The 14,587-nt window shown below is 42.0% G+C and overlaps 1 protein-coding gene across 2 annotated transcripts in view; it reads left to right on the plus strand.

Annotated features, from left to right (window-relative positions):
- stim2b (stromal interaction molecule 2b) overlaps nucleotides 1–8,497 on the plus strand; it is a 29,484-nt gene extending 20,987 nt beyond the window's left edge. The window contains exons 3-12 of one of the 2 annotated variants that reach the window (XM_031850861.1): nucleotides 893–1,004; nucleotides 1,410–1,521; nucleotides 2,471–2,586; nucleotides 2,730–2,907; nucleotides 3,478–3,655; nucleotides 4,044–4,205; nucleotides 5,113–5,213; nucleotides 5,380–5,618; nucleotides 5,711–5,900; nucleotides 6,253–8,497. In XM_031850861.1, coding sequence (XP_031706721.1) covers nucleotides 893–1,004; nucleotides 1,410–1,521; nucleotides 2,471–2,586; nucleotides 2,730–2,907; nucleotides 3,478–3,655; nucleotides 4,044–4,205; nucleotides 5,113–5,213; nucleotides 5,380–5,618; nucleotides 5,711–5,900; nucleotides 6,253–6,865 — 2,001 coding nt within the window. In that variant the 3' untranslated portion in view covers nucleotides 6,866–8,497. Of the gene's footprint in view, nucleotides 1–892; nucleotides 1,005–1,409; nucleotides 1,522–2,470; nucleotides 2,587–2,729; nucleotides 2,908–3,477; nucleotides 3,656–4,043; nucleotides 4,206–5,112; nucleotides 5,214–5,379; nucleotides 5,619–5,710; nucleotides 5,955–6,252 lie in introns of both variants that reach the window. The other variant, XM_031850860.1, reaches the window with a different exon arrangement.
- Nucleotides 8,498–14,587: the final 6,090 nt, after the last annotated feature.

The following is a 14,587-nucleotide window of genomic DNA, read 5'->3' on the forward strand; positions in this document are numbered from 1 at the left end:
CACACACACACACACACACAGGTGGAAGTGGTGCCTCTGCCATGGGTCTCTTTCTCTTTTCGAAGTCCCTAAAAGGAAGAAAGGAGAGCAAAAAAATAAAGCGTGCGTGTGATCCAAAGCCAGACTTTTAGGCAAAGCCAACTCTTTACAGCTCTCTGTCAAAACCACACATGGACATACACGGGCGAGCACAGCCGTCTGTATCTCCCCCAGAGTTCTTAGTAAAAAAACACTCATTTTACAGCTAGGCTAGGCAGTTTATTTTGAAGCATTGTTTTGTTATATTTGTTGAAATTATCTTTACTTCCCTGCAGCAATCAATGACACAAACATGCTGTGGCTGTCCTAGGACTGTAATGATTGGACGGCCTAATTGCCTATTTACCCACCTGCCCAACTTACCTGCATCCACTCTGCCAGTGCACTCATCGTGCGTGACTTCCACACGGCTAGGCAGGCAGAATTTCCCAACACTAGCATGTTAGCTTGACAGCTGTGCGTTCTCAACAGCCACGTTCACTGTGTGTGTTCATTGGGATTATGTTAGGGGGGTTTCTTGCATGTGAATGAGACATGGGTTAGTTGGATGCTGTTAGCAATGACAACGATGTTCTTCGCTCCTCTCCCCAACGCTGTTTCGTGGACTCAGCAGTCAGGCAGTGCGCTTTCATGTGTTTTGGGGGTTTTGGTTTTGGAGGGAGGCCTCATGGGAGCGAGTGGGATTTTACTGGTTCGATGCTTTTCAAAATCTACTTTACTCCTGCTGGGTTTTCTTTCTTCCAAAGTTGTCTCCCCCCAGCTTCAAAATGCTGTAAACCAGCAAATCTATACGTTTTGTGTTGCTTCTGAAAAGCCTCGGGGAAACTCAACTCTGCCTTTCTTTATATCCTAGTTTATAATAGAAGACATGAAGCAGCAGCAAACCAACAAGCACAGCAACCTGCACCGGGAAGACCAACACATCACCGTGGAGGAGCTGTGGAAGGGCTGGAAGACCTCTGAAGGTAAAGCAAACGTTTGTCTTTACTCCTACAAAGAGCTGGCTGTACACCGATGACATGACCTCACGTTAAACTACTCAGGACTGTTGCTACAATGGAGATAACGGGGAACAGATTCAAGCCAAAGGTGTGAATCAAGAAGAAGTTCTACGCTAGTTTCTCCACTAAGGATCATCTTAAAGGACCTCATTACAGCTTTGTTGAAGAAAAACTGTAGCAGAACTTGTTTATCTGATGACCCTTTGGAGTGATCAGACCCTTAAGTTGAGCCCCACTGTATACTACCTATATAAAGTAGTTAAGAGCGTGCACTATTCATCTGTTACTCTGTTAGTGGCTCTTGTTGAAAGTGTCCGCTAAGTGCTTAGCAGTAAAGTAATGGTTTCCCTTTCTTCTCTCCTGGTCCAGTCCACAACTGGACCGTGGAGGACTCGGTGCAGTGGCTGAAGGAGTCAGTGGAGCTGCCGCAGTACGAGAAGAACTTCCGGGACTTCCGGGTCACGGGGAACACTTTACCTCGGTTGGTATATCGCTCACAGGAGCAGTTAAATGCATCCCTTGTTCTCCGATAGAAATACGGATAATAAGATGAGAATCATTATTATTATTGCCGTTCTGCAGTTGCACAGCAGATACTACAAGTGCTTTGTGTAATTTCTTTGCCTCTAATTAAGACGTTGTGCTGTGCCATTGGTGAGCAGGGAATTGTGTTTATGAACAGCAGCACTATTAAGATCTTTGTTACAATACTCAAAGGCACCTTTAGATTTCATTATTCTGTTTAATGCTGCCCTCTGCTGGTCAAAACAGGCAACACAGGGGAAAAAGGAGAGGTGTCTTTGTTCCTCGTTTTATAAGAAAAGGTTTCTCACACACTTACATGATTTTAAATGCAACCATTATAACCTGTAAATGCTTTTTTTTTTTTTAATTCAGAGTGACTTTTCTACTGTGTAGTTTCCTAAACTGTCATAATTTAGTCTTTTAAAGCACACAGCATATATCCAAAATTCCTAGTAAAGGTGAAACTGTCAAAGTAATCTCAGTGCCGACGTCACAGAAGAAAGTCAGACGTTAGGGAGACACTTGTGGAATGTGACTCACTGCATGTATGGCATGAGTAGACAGAGGGGTGGGTGGTGGGGTTCATGTTACGCCTCTGGGCTGATGGGCGCTGACTCATGAAGTGATGTCGCAGCACAGGGTTACAGTTTCCACGGGCTGCCATGTTGTCTGAGCCTTTAAGGTGGTGGTGGTGGTGGTGAGACCTAAGTGACAGCGGTAAAGAATTCATTTTTCATAACTCATTCAATCGCTGAGCTTTTTGTCGAGCGGACAACATAATATTTTCTCACATACTTTCTCCTCCTGGAGGAACATACTCTTGGGGTTCCAAAATGTTTGGAACGTGACTGTGCAGATAGACATTCAGTATTTAATGCAGGTTTTTCTTTTTCTCCACATTTCAGAATAGCGGCAAATGAACCGTCGTTCATGTCGATGCAGTTGAAGATATTAGACCAGCGGCACAAACAAAAGTTAAACCTAAAGGCACTAGATGCGGTGCTTTTTGGCCCTCCTCTCCGTAAGTATGCAATGTGTTTTTAATATCAAAAGCGTATCAACTACACCGTCGCTATTCATGGATATCAACTTGTTGTGGCCAATAAAATATGCAGCATTTGCTACAACCACCCGTCTTCTCCTGTTTCTTCCTCATCTCTGCAGGTGCACAACATAACTGGATGAAAGACTTCATCCTCATGGTCTCCATCGTGATTGGTGTCGGGGGCTGCTGGTTTGCTTATGTGCAGAACAAATCCAGCAAGGTGCACATCTCTCAGATGATGAGGGACCTGGAGAGCCTGCAAAACGCAGAGCAAAGCCTCTTAGATCTGCAGAGCCGGTAAGAGAAGGAAATGCATCCGATGTAGACTTATGTAATGAAGGCTGTACCGGCTGTACAGGTTCAACAGAAACAAAGCAGCGTTGTTGTGAGTTAATGATAGACAGAGGTTACATAACATTACATACAGTAGTCCACCTTCTCTTTTACTCTCTAAAACACACACACCTATATAGTTGCATTTTTTGGGGGGTTATTTTTTATGATTAATTCAAAATTAATGCTCTAATTTGACAGCCCTAGTTTTTTTTTTTTTTTTTTAAATCTAAAAAAATATTCTGCTTCAATCCATATTTTTTGGCCTTTCAAAAATAATATTTTCACTGCAGTCAAAGAGAAGTGCTCGCTCTCCTGTTTGCAGCACAAAAATCTTTTTTTTTCACATTTTATTAGGATAAAGACATCATAAAATATGACGACAGACATTCAAAGCTTTATTCGAAAACGTCAAAGATATTACATTCAGTGCTAGATACTAGATATATAATGATTTATGGCTGACTTTAAAAAATATTGCATGTTAAACATTTTACTGAATCGACACTTAGTCTTCCCCCTCTCATCAACCAGGCTGGAAAAGGCTCAGGAGGAGAACCGGACGGTGGCCGTGGAGAAGCAGAACCTCGAGCAGAAGATGAGGGACGAGATCAACGGGGCCAAAACAGAGGCTCACCGGCTCCGGGAGCTGCGAGAGGGCGCTGAATGTGAGCTCAGCCGGCTCAAATACGCCGAGGAAGAGCTCGTACAGGTAGGGCCTTCCAGATTACCTACTGCCCCTGAATGCCTCTTGGAAAAGAGATTTATTATTATTCAAATGTTCAAATGCACAGTATTTACATATTCAAGTCGAATGGCTAATGTATTCGCTGTATATGAATGTAAATGTATCATGACTTCTGCTAAAACACCTTGAAATGACGAGATTAATTTCATGTTCTTCTTATTAAATTCCACAAAATTCCTCTTTTGCATAACCACGAGATTTCCCCACACAGGAAATACAGCAGCGACATATCTAATGAGTTCTCTACTCTTCATTCATTTGAAAGTCACCCTCACTTAAAGCATTTGATCGGTGACTTTTAAAACATTTGACGGTGGATTGGATCTGTCATTGTTCCCCCCCCCATGTGTAGGTGCGTAAGGCCCTGAAGCGAGCAGAGAAGGAGATGCAGTCGGAGCGGTCGGTGCCTGAAGCTCTCCAGAAGTGGCTCCAGCTCACGCACGAGGTGGAGGTTCAATACTACAACATCAAGAAGCAGAATGCCGAGTTGCAGCTGTGCGTCGCCAAAGACGAGGTAACGGCATCTACATTTTATTTAAATCATGCGACATTGTGGAAGATTAGCTTAGCTTCGGATTGACAGTCTAAGACACGTATCCACAGCTTTTTTATATCGCCTGTCACAAACTAAAGTACATGGAGCTGTGCCTTGCCCATCTCTTCTTGTCTCCACCTGGTAAATGAGCAGTAAATCATGTTTACTGCTCCTATCGAGTCTCTGGGCTTCAGCACGTCAGTCTGCTCTCTTGTGGACAGCCAGTATTGTTAAAAAGCAGTGTAACCAGCATGCCTGGCCTGTGGTAGTGGTGTAAAGTATCACTTCTGTAATATTTTGGCTGGTCAGGGGAAGAGTGACGTGGATCCATTGACGGCAGGAAATAGCAGTCTTCAGTTTAACACCTAAAATGGAGAAATTAGCTCTAGGAAATGTGACTTGGAAGCAGTTTTAATCACATTCTATTTGATTCAACAGTTGAACGCATGTTTTAATCTGGCTCACTATAGTATTAAGGGTTCCATTTGTTTATGTCATTAATTCTTTGTTACTTGCATCTGGCCAAACTCAATTAACTTGTAAATTCACATGAAGCCTTGAAGTTGGGGTGGCTTAAAAACATAGATTGCTTTTTTTTTAATATTAATTACCTGATATCAGCCAGACTTCCATTTATGTTCAGCTTAGAGAGAGTCCCTTATGACCTTAAATCAGGCCGGTGGAAGAGCTGCTAACAAACCTGTGAGCCTCGTTAGCCTCGTTACAGTGAAACACTTTTCCACTCTGTTCTAATTTCCAATTTGATTTAATACCAAAACAACAGTAACCCTTAAAAACCTTTTCATCATTGAATGAAGTGGGTGAAAGTTAATCTTAGATCATTTCTCTTAAAATAATCTTCCCAATGTTTTGTGTGTTTTTGAAGGCAGAGAAAATAAAGAAGAAGAGAGGTTCTGTGTTTGGAACCCTGCATGTCGCCCACAGTTCATCCCTGGATGAGGTGGACCACAAGATACTAGAAGCAAAGTAAGAAACTATATGAACACACAAACGGGCTCGAGTGCCAAAACTGTCTAATTCCTGATGAATCAAAGCAAAGACTGCTTCTTACCTGGTCTTTTTAATCAGGAACACTCTAATGTCTGGCAGGTACAATCCACTACCCCCTGCTCACTAAATTGTGTTTTTTCAGGAAAGCCTTGTCAGAGGTAACGGCGTGCCTGAGGGAGCGGCTGCACCGCTGGCAGCAGATTGAGAAGCTTTGCAACTTCCCTGTAGTCAATAACTCGGGGCTGCCGAGCCTGACGGCCAGCCTCTACTCAGACCACAGCTGGGTGGTCAAGCCCCGAGTCTCGGTGCCCCCCTACCCCATCGCAGGAGGAGTGGATGACCTAGACGAGGACATGCCTCCCATCATTCCACAGTTCACAAGTGAGTAAGACGGCAGAGGAAACAAATCAATGCAGACAAATGTGGTGAAATGAAGTATAATCCCCATTTCGTCCTCTTTGACTTTTCCCCAGCGGCCACGTTGATCCGGCCCTCGCTGACCCGCAGCAGCAGCCTGTGTCGTTCCCGCCGGAGCCTGCTGAGCTCTCCGCAGTCCTCGCTGATGTCCCCAGACCCCGACCTGCTGTCCATGGCCAGCTCGTCCCTCTCCTATCGCACCGAGGCAGACGACGAACATATCGTGTTCAGCTCGGATAGGAGGGGGTATGTAGCGGTGGCCGGGACGCCGCGGAATGGTTTTACAGTTTGGACTAACAGGTGTTTTATCCAGACATTCACACAGATGCTTTGGGGTTAAACCCATTTGTTACTGGGTGCCATCTAGTATGTAGTGCCTCTGCTGGAACCTGCACATGATACACCATAATTAGTTAATGTCTAACATAATTAAACGGCAAGATCTTGCCAATGCAAGAATTAAAGTGCATATTCTGCCTACTTTAATTCCTGCAGTTTGTCCCCAACTTTCCTTACTAATGTATTAGTAACTGAAATTCAGACACTGCTCTAATTTGTTTGCTCATCATTGTGACCTCGGTGCATCTGCTCTCCTCAGGGAACCGGCTCAGGAGGGCAGCTCCGACACGGACTCTCTCAACTCTTCCTTGGGCCGCAAGCAGCTGCACAACCCCTGCTCGCCGGGCTCGGACACCCCATACCGCAAGATCTCTCGCGAGGAGCTGCTACTGTTTACCCAGAGTCCCGAGCTTCCTGCATCCACCCACACCAGCAGCAGCAGCAGTCTCAGGGACTCCACACCTCCTCCTCTCCCTCCCACCCCGGCCACCACCCCCTCCGGCCCGCCCTCCACCTCGCCTTCCCCAGCCTTGGAGCACCACCCGTTTGCGCACAAATGCTCGCCCGACATCACCCGCGTTCTGCCCGAGTCCCAAAGTTTAACCTTCTCACAGGGGAACGTCACCTCTCCGTCAGGCAAGGGCATGTACAACGGCATCCTGGAGAAGTCCTACAGCTTCGGCCAGCTGCCCGCCAACATGCTACCCAACGTGGGCCGTTACCCGTCTCTCACCTCCCTGGACTCGGAGGGCCGGAGTGTGGGAAGGGAACACAAGCTCCAGAGCACCTCGTCCCAGGACTCCAGCGACAATGGAGAGAAAATGAAGCGCTCCTCGTCTAAAATCAAAAGCTTATTTAAGAAGAAAAAATAAAAGTGGCAGAGTGAGGTTAGTGTATGAGAGAGAAAAATAAAATATAAAGAGTTGTTTTAGCCCTAATACTAAAAAATGGACATCACTGTAAGCTAAAACATTTAATTTTCTTTGGTATTTTCTTCTTTTGTTCATCAAAAGATGGAATGTAGCTTAGTCTGGGTGCCTTTAGACTCCTCAGACTGGTAGCCTTATTTTTCAATAATGCCTTTTTATTTCGTTCACTCACAGGGAAACCTGCAAGGAAAGGTCAAAGGTCATGATATTTGTCATCCAGACAGCCAAAAAGTTACAATGTGTAAGGGTCTAAAGGTGCAGTCCATACGTGTGTATTGTTCAGTACAGAATGATGTTTGCTGTTCCTCCTGAAGGTATTTAAGTCACACGTTCAGTAGGGACAGCATTACATGCACATCACCAAGACAAACGGGTCATAAGATATCTTAAAAAAAACACTTTCGTGTCCCAACTATTCCTCGCTGTTCAAATTATGGATTGCATCTGATGAAGCGTTTGACAAATTTCCTTTCAGTAAAAACAAAACAAAAAAAAATCCTGCTAAACGTTTGTTGCACTACTGCTTTCCTGATATTTGGGGAAAGAGCCGCTGCTTGCGGACTACATATAGAGATGAGGAATACATGGCCAGCGGCAGTGGAGACACAGCACATGATGCCAGAGCCAAAATGATCTGATGCGTCTTCAATGCTACTTCTTATGCATCTCTCAATATATATATATATATATATACTTTGTCTTCACGTGATTATGTTCTTATAGATGTTTTTGAAAAGATTTATATTGGTGGGGATTCCTACTGTATGAACTGATCTTTACTGGAGAAGGTTTATTGAATATGCAGATTTAACCCACACCAGTAATGTTTCGTAAAATCTAGCTGTCCCTTACTACTTGATTAACTGTGTCCTGTAGCCAAACCAACATACCATATCCTTTGTCTTAAATACCCTGTCCCCCTTGTAAAATTGGGTGCCATTGCCAGATTTTGGTCATTTATTTTTGTGGTTGGAGGGCCTTATTCATACTACATTTAAGGGATACACGAGTGTCAGGAAGTCTAATGTAATGTGACCGCTACCATCTTTGTTTCCAGGTTTTATTTACGAGACAAACTAAGAATTATATGTCTATAAAGGAACTATTTCATCAAGATTTTAACAGATCACCTGCCCTCCCCTAAGCTCGAAGCAGACCCATGCAATACGGTCCCGTTCCTCAACTCTGGGCCCGCACCGAGCGCACTGATGTCAAGAGAGCCCCTGCTTCACACTGTGATTTCTGCCTTCATCCATGGACCTGGCTGTCACTGCTGCAGCGTAACACGAGGGGTCACGTGACTCCCGTGACGGAGGTGGCGCGAGGAAATGTCAGGGGTGGGGGGGGGGGGCGACGCCGTGTACGAGGTGTGTCTGGGTGACGGGACGACACGACGATCCAGTGGCCTCTGTTTTTAGAATATTGATGAGGTTGTGGCAATACAATGAAGGAAATAGACAGAACTGCAAGACGTTTATGAGACATTAGGGTTTTTTTGAGAACATTTTCTGTGTGAATATTTGTATACTGTAAAAGAATTAATAAAAAAAATAATAAAAAAATGGAGGCATCATAGATGTTGTAGAGTCATGTTTACCAGCTGGTCCATTTCAAGCCCACATCCTCCTCAAAGCCGAGCGCAGAAGTGTGGGGAAAAATATCATTCCGACACCCCATTTGTCTTGAGTGGGGAAACCGTGATACACAGAAGAAGAGCATGCATGATTGCTTTATCAATAGAAAGTGAACGTGATGGAACTTGAGGTGATGGTTCATCAATTCGGGCACGTTTGGAGGGGAGCTGGGACGTCTGCCGGTGATGAATGTGTTTGGGCACTGCTGTACACAGCAACAAATACCAGCCTTTCACACCGCCCCCTCCTTAATACCCCCACCCCATAGAAGCAGTTACTGTGATGGCCACATGATGTCAGCAGCGCATCGAGTGAACGCAACCATATCAGCCACTCCCTGACTGGGAAACATGTCTTCTTTTTTTCTGCTCAGGTTATATTATAGTAAGAGCCTACATATAATTAGCCAAAATATCATCTTGTTTCCCCACTCCCTTTTTGGAAAAATGGACTTCCTTTAAGCATAAGCTTAAATAATACATCATATCCAAATCAGGTAAACCAACATACTATGAAAACATCATCCAATAGTGAAAGAATATATAAAAGCCATTCAGAAGCTTCGGGAGCAGAAGGATGAATAAATCGTGATTTTAATAATGAAGAAAATATTCAAAACACAACTTTCAGTGCAGAGTAGTTTGGAAATGTGTAACAAAAAATCCTAAACTCAACTACCGTGTGAGACTGTTTTCATCATGTCAAATTGTGTCACGGGAGTGTCAAGATCAGGACCTAATAGCAAGACAATCTGGTATGAAAGATTTAATTTTACCAAAAATAAAAAGGACAGGAATGGCTGTGTGGAGCCCGTGGTCCGACACAGGGGTCCAAAAATGAAGACTCAAAAAAAATAAAAATACATCTTAATTTCAAAATGTTATTCTAAATATTTAAGTTTGAAAATTTGATTTTAAAATATGTTTTTCTCAAATTGTTGCTGAAAACTTTCTGCCAGCTGTCATTGAAAAGTAAATGCATATTAGTTTCCCTTCCTGTATTCAATGTACTGTACAGTAGCTGCAGTATCAGGCATATTGCCTCAATAACTAGTTGGCACAGGAGTCTTACTGCTCAAACCCTGAGTGGGAGTTCAGAACTCGACAGTCCTGTAACATAGCTGCAGTGACCTGGATTATGAGCCCAGCTGACACGCGAAGTCGCTGCTGAGATACGTGGAGTGAGTCTAGGGGTTTAGTTTAACTTACTTTAGTTGATGAAACACAGTGAAACAAGACAAAAGATAAAAAGAAAGTGCAAAAAAAAAATAAAAACGAGATAAAACCCCAAACGTGCTTAATAAAGAATTCACGCTATCATGCTAAATTCCTGCAGGGCTCAGTTTAGGGTATATTGAGCACTTAGAATGATGAGACCTTTCTGACAAATTTCTGCAGTGTCCAATGTGAGAGCAAAACAGATCCCAAATTTTGGCAAATCCCATCTGACCTCGGTTTGTGCTGCTCGAAAATATTTGAATTTCTTTGACAGCAGAGTGGGGAGAGAGAGGAGAGATAGGAAAATCTGAAAGGAGAGCGAAACACACAAGATGAAAGAATCACAAAAAAACAAGTGAATCAGCAGGGTGCCAAGGTCACCTGAACGTGACAGCGGCTGACTTATTGAGAGACAACACTGCAGCGGATTGTGTGAAAGAGTGAAAAACTGAGAAACTGAAAAGGTATCATGCAAGATTTGATGAAAGCATAAACATGTCCGGCTAATTCTCACTTCTTTGTGTCATTAAACTCCTCACAAACATCACCCTGTCCTCTATTGCACTCGTAACTTTCTCCTGTTTTTTTTTTTTTTTTTTTTTTTAAAGTCTAAAAAAAATCCAATCATTTCTATATGTGTCAAAGCTCAAGCCTGATCTCTCAAACAAAGGCGGGCGAATTTGATTTGAGTGAATTCCAGGAGCTTTGTGCCGATGAATAAAACATTGCTTCTCCTTGATGTTGCCTGGACTTATCAAGTCACAGATTCCCCCTTTGAGCTCGGTGGTGACACCGTGCATGGAACCCCTGCGCAGGATGAAACCGAAAAGATGAAGTTTCTACTGTATATCTTCAGCTTTGACTGCAAGGGAAGAGAAGTGCACAAACGCGAGGGTTTATACAGGTATGTGCAACGCACAGACACGATGGAGATTGACTTTCGATGGATAATGCAGTGAGAAAAGAAAGAACGAAATAAGAGAAAGAAAGTTGATCTTCAATTTTCATCTATGTAAGGATCAAAACGACTGCGTGGAAGTTACACAATATATAAGGATGGATCTTCCTTAATCCACAGTATCACTTGCAGGCTCACTGTGATAAGTGACTGTGTGTGACATTCATACATATGCTGTGTATGTGCGTGCTGAGCTGGGGTGGGTCAAATTAGTAATTGAAATGGGATAAGATAAGATAAAAAAATGAAAACAGCGCATTAGATAAGGAAAAGAACACAGCAAAATGAGCAAACCCTAATTAACACTAGCTAATTATATAAAAATATCTAAAAAAATGACATCCAATACTATAAATGATAAAGTAAACTATTCTAAAAAACTAATATATGCTTTACTTTTTAAAAGAAATTCTTGTCATATCATACAGCCATTCCAATGTATTACTGTTCGTACATGCTCGTATAGGTTTAGTGACTGGTTCACATTAACATAAAACATCCTGTAAATAATCAGTTGAATTTAAAGCTCTGCAATTTCAACATTCTTCTTCAGTTCTCCAAGCTGGACTCAAGCTAGCATCCCTACATCATATTAAATCATCTGTTAGCTTAATTGAATCAGGCAAAATACATCTTTAGTATTGAAGAAACAGCATATTAAGCATTGCTATTTCTAGGCCCATTTATGGTTTAAGAGGGACTTAAGGCAGCTTTAAATTTCATGCCAACTTATTTAAGATGTACTGAAAAAACCTGCTGTAAAGAGTCAAATTATAGCTTTTCTTGACAGCAAATCAGCAACCATTAAGTTGAGATACATTATGACTTTAAATCACACCAAGCAACATTAAGATGAAAAGCTGTATTGGAATACAGTGCCTGTGTATATGCCTCTCAGGAGAGGTTGAAAATCCTCCTCTCTCTTTCTCAGTAGATGGCAGACTTGCCCTGTGTCGGGCTTAGATAACACACTGAACCTGCTGCTGGCATGTCTGACCACATCCACACCATCGTGTAGAGAGGATATGAATGAGAGGAAGAGAAAGAAAAGAGGGAAACATTTTAATGTATTTTTTGTGCTGGAAAATGATGTTGGATTCATGAAGAATGCGTTCAGCTTTTAAAAATGTCCCCATGAATGATCCATTAAGATGTCTTCATCATCACACATTCCCTTTTAGATGGGTGATGATGAAGACATCTTAATGATAATATAACAGGTTCCCACATTTTTAGACTTACTGAACAGCAAAAAAGGGGCATCTACATACTATAAATAGTCTTGATAATCAGCATTTGTGCTATTTGCCAACGGCAGCATAAACCAGTGTGACTTTGCAGCTCAGCCTTCCTGATTAAGACAGCGCCGTCAAATCAAGTGAACATAGACATTTTGCACAAATCAAATCATCCCAGTGATTAGCTGACCGCAAGTGCCAGAGGTGCTACAGGGAGTACACAAACAAGCTGTAATTAAATATCCAACACAGAATTACATTAGAATAAGAAATGAATAGAATATTTCAATAGCATATTTCATTACATCCACCCTAACTCCCACTTCTTTTAAAGCCCATGAGAACTTAAAATCTTAATTGTTGACCATGTTTTATCATTAAAGTCACGACTAGATGAGCAAACACATTTTAAGGTCTCATTTATTAAGAGCTTATCACTCCAAATAAAACCTCAATAATAAATAGGAATACAGAAATCCCTTGAGTAAATTACTGAAAACTGTTTTAACTTTGGAAGAAGATATTGTGGTGATGTATTTAAACCCCACATCTGCACTTTGTAGCACAGGAATCTTGGTACAACTCTTTTCTCAGGCTGGGCAATACTCCTTGTGACTAGTAAACTGAAAGTTAAAAATTCTTGACAGTGAGCTTGAATAATGATGAGTATATATATATATATATATATTATATTTTTACACTTTTACAAAGTCTGTGTTTACTATTCATGTCACTTTTTGGCGTTCTTCATACTTTCTGTGTGCGTGTGACTGTGTAAGTACACACCATGTATTTTTCACGGTGCACACCTGAAAATCACGCTCACACAAATCAGAACTTTTCTACTACAGCCGGTGAAGTGAAAAATGTCCCGATGAAAATACCCTACTCCTGTCCAATCATCATGTTTAGCATTTCCTTTGACCGCGCTGTGATTGGGTACAGCTTGCACCAAAAGACAGACGCACACTCGAAGGCGGTGTGAAAAATGGGGAAAGTGCTCTACTTTTCATGAACATGGACTAGTAAGGCAGTCAAGGAATTTGTGTTAGCACTGGGCCCTGTGCTGCAGAATATTTTTGAATAATCCCATGCGAGTAGAAAGCAGTCTGTATGGCTCAGTTGGTAAAGCGTGACAGTAACACTAGCAGGGTTAGCGGTTTGATTCCCTCTGTGGCCATGATAAAACTCTACGCACACATGGTGCCGAGAGGTGATAAAAGCAGCCAGCAAATGGTATGTGTAGTGAATGCTAAGCAGTAATACATGTACAAATTTTACAGTTCGGTGTTGACTTGCAAAGCAACTGTAGATCAATGTGGGGTATAATGCAGCCTTGTCCGAGGTGAAATACCAGCCCTATTGTTTCTGTCAAAAGTACAGCTGCTCCACGGTCCCTTCAGCGGACACAGAGAATTAAGGGGGACAAAAAAAAAAAAAATTGCCAAAAGTGAAGGAGTGTGGTTTGAAAGACAAAAAGTCAAAGTGCAAGAGGAGAAGAAATGAGGGGGGGGGGGTAATGTGGTTGAGCAGCGGTGCGTCTGAAATGTTAAAAAGGTAATGTTAAGGAAGAAAAGAATAAAAACTCGACGATGAGTTTTGTGGTTTAAGAGTGAAGACAAGCAGGAAGGTGTGAGTGAATGATGAGGAATAAGATGAAGAATGGCCCTTTTTGAAAAAGACAGACATTAATGAAAACCATTGTAAATGTAAAATTACCTTTTTTTTTTGGAGTTAACAGCCTATTTCAAAATTGAAGATGAAAGAGTTTTTGAAAGAGTGTGAATTATAGCAGGTGAATGAAAGGAAAGAAGAGGTCTAAGATCAGACTTTCATATTAACAGCAGGTTAATGGCAGGAAACGTAACGGGAAGGCACAAGAACAAAAAGCTCAAGAGAGCAGAGCTGCCTCTCCGCCTCTCCACACACACACACACACACACACACACACACACACACACACACAACGGAGAGCCTGCCCTACAGTCTCTGAATCACAGCCAATGCAGATACAAATGGCAAAACACTGTTTATAAGATGTAGTACATACAGTTTACTGCATGCATACACAATGCATTGAGCTCTTATGTGTCGATTCACAAAAAGGCATCCATTTACAAGTTCAGGTGTTTTTCTGCGTCTGTGTGTTTTGATTCGAGCTGGTTACCCTATTCACACCGTTATGGCACATGCCCTCCATTATTCTCATAAAGCCAGCCTCAACTCATTTAGGAAGCCTATTTAATTTCAAAAGTGAGAACCTAGGAGGTAATTCAGAGACTCATTTTATGGACCCATTGAGGATTTCTACACCCAGCTTCTTCCCGTGCCTCACAAAACAACAAAAGACCGTATTTATTCCATTTAGATGACAAATGACTGGGCTTTGATGCCTTTCACGTCACAATCTATGCCAGAAAAAGTCAACATTTGTTTTACCTTTTTGATTACCAGATCATAAATTATGAATGTTAATTATAAACTGCAAGTACTACTGAACTGTTGAATGTTTAAATGAGTTCAAACGAGTGGAAAAACATCACCAACTCAACAGCCGAGTGGATAGTTTAATTACTAACTTACTTAAAGTACTATTATTATGAATTATGAATGAGATT

Source organism: Anarrhichthys ocellatus, unplaced genomic scaffold (genome assembly GCF_004355925.1).
Source record: "Anarrhichthys ocellatus isolate YVR2014 unplaced genomic scaffold, GSC_Weel_1.0 scaffold11, whole genome shotgun sequence".
Taxonomy (NCBI): domain Eukaryota; kingdom Metazoa; phylum Chordata; class Actinopteri; order Perciformes; family Anarhichadidae; genus Anarrhichthys; species Anarrhichthys ocellatus.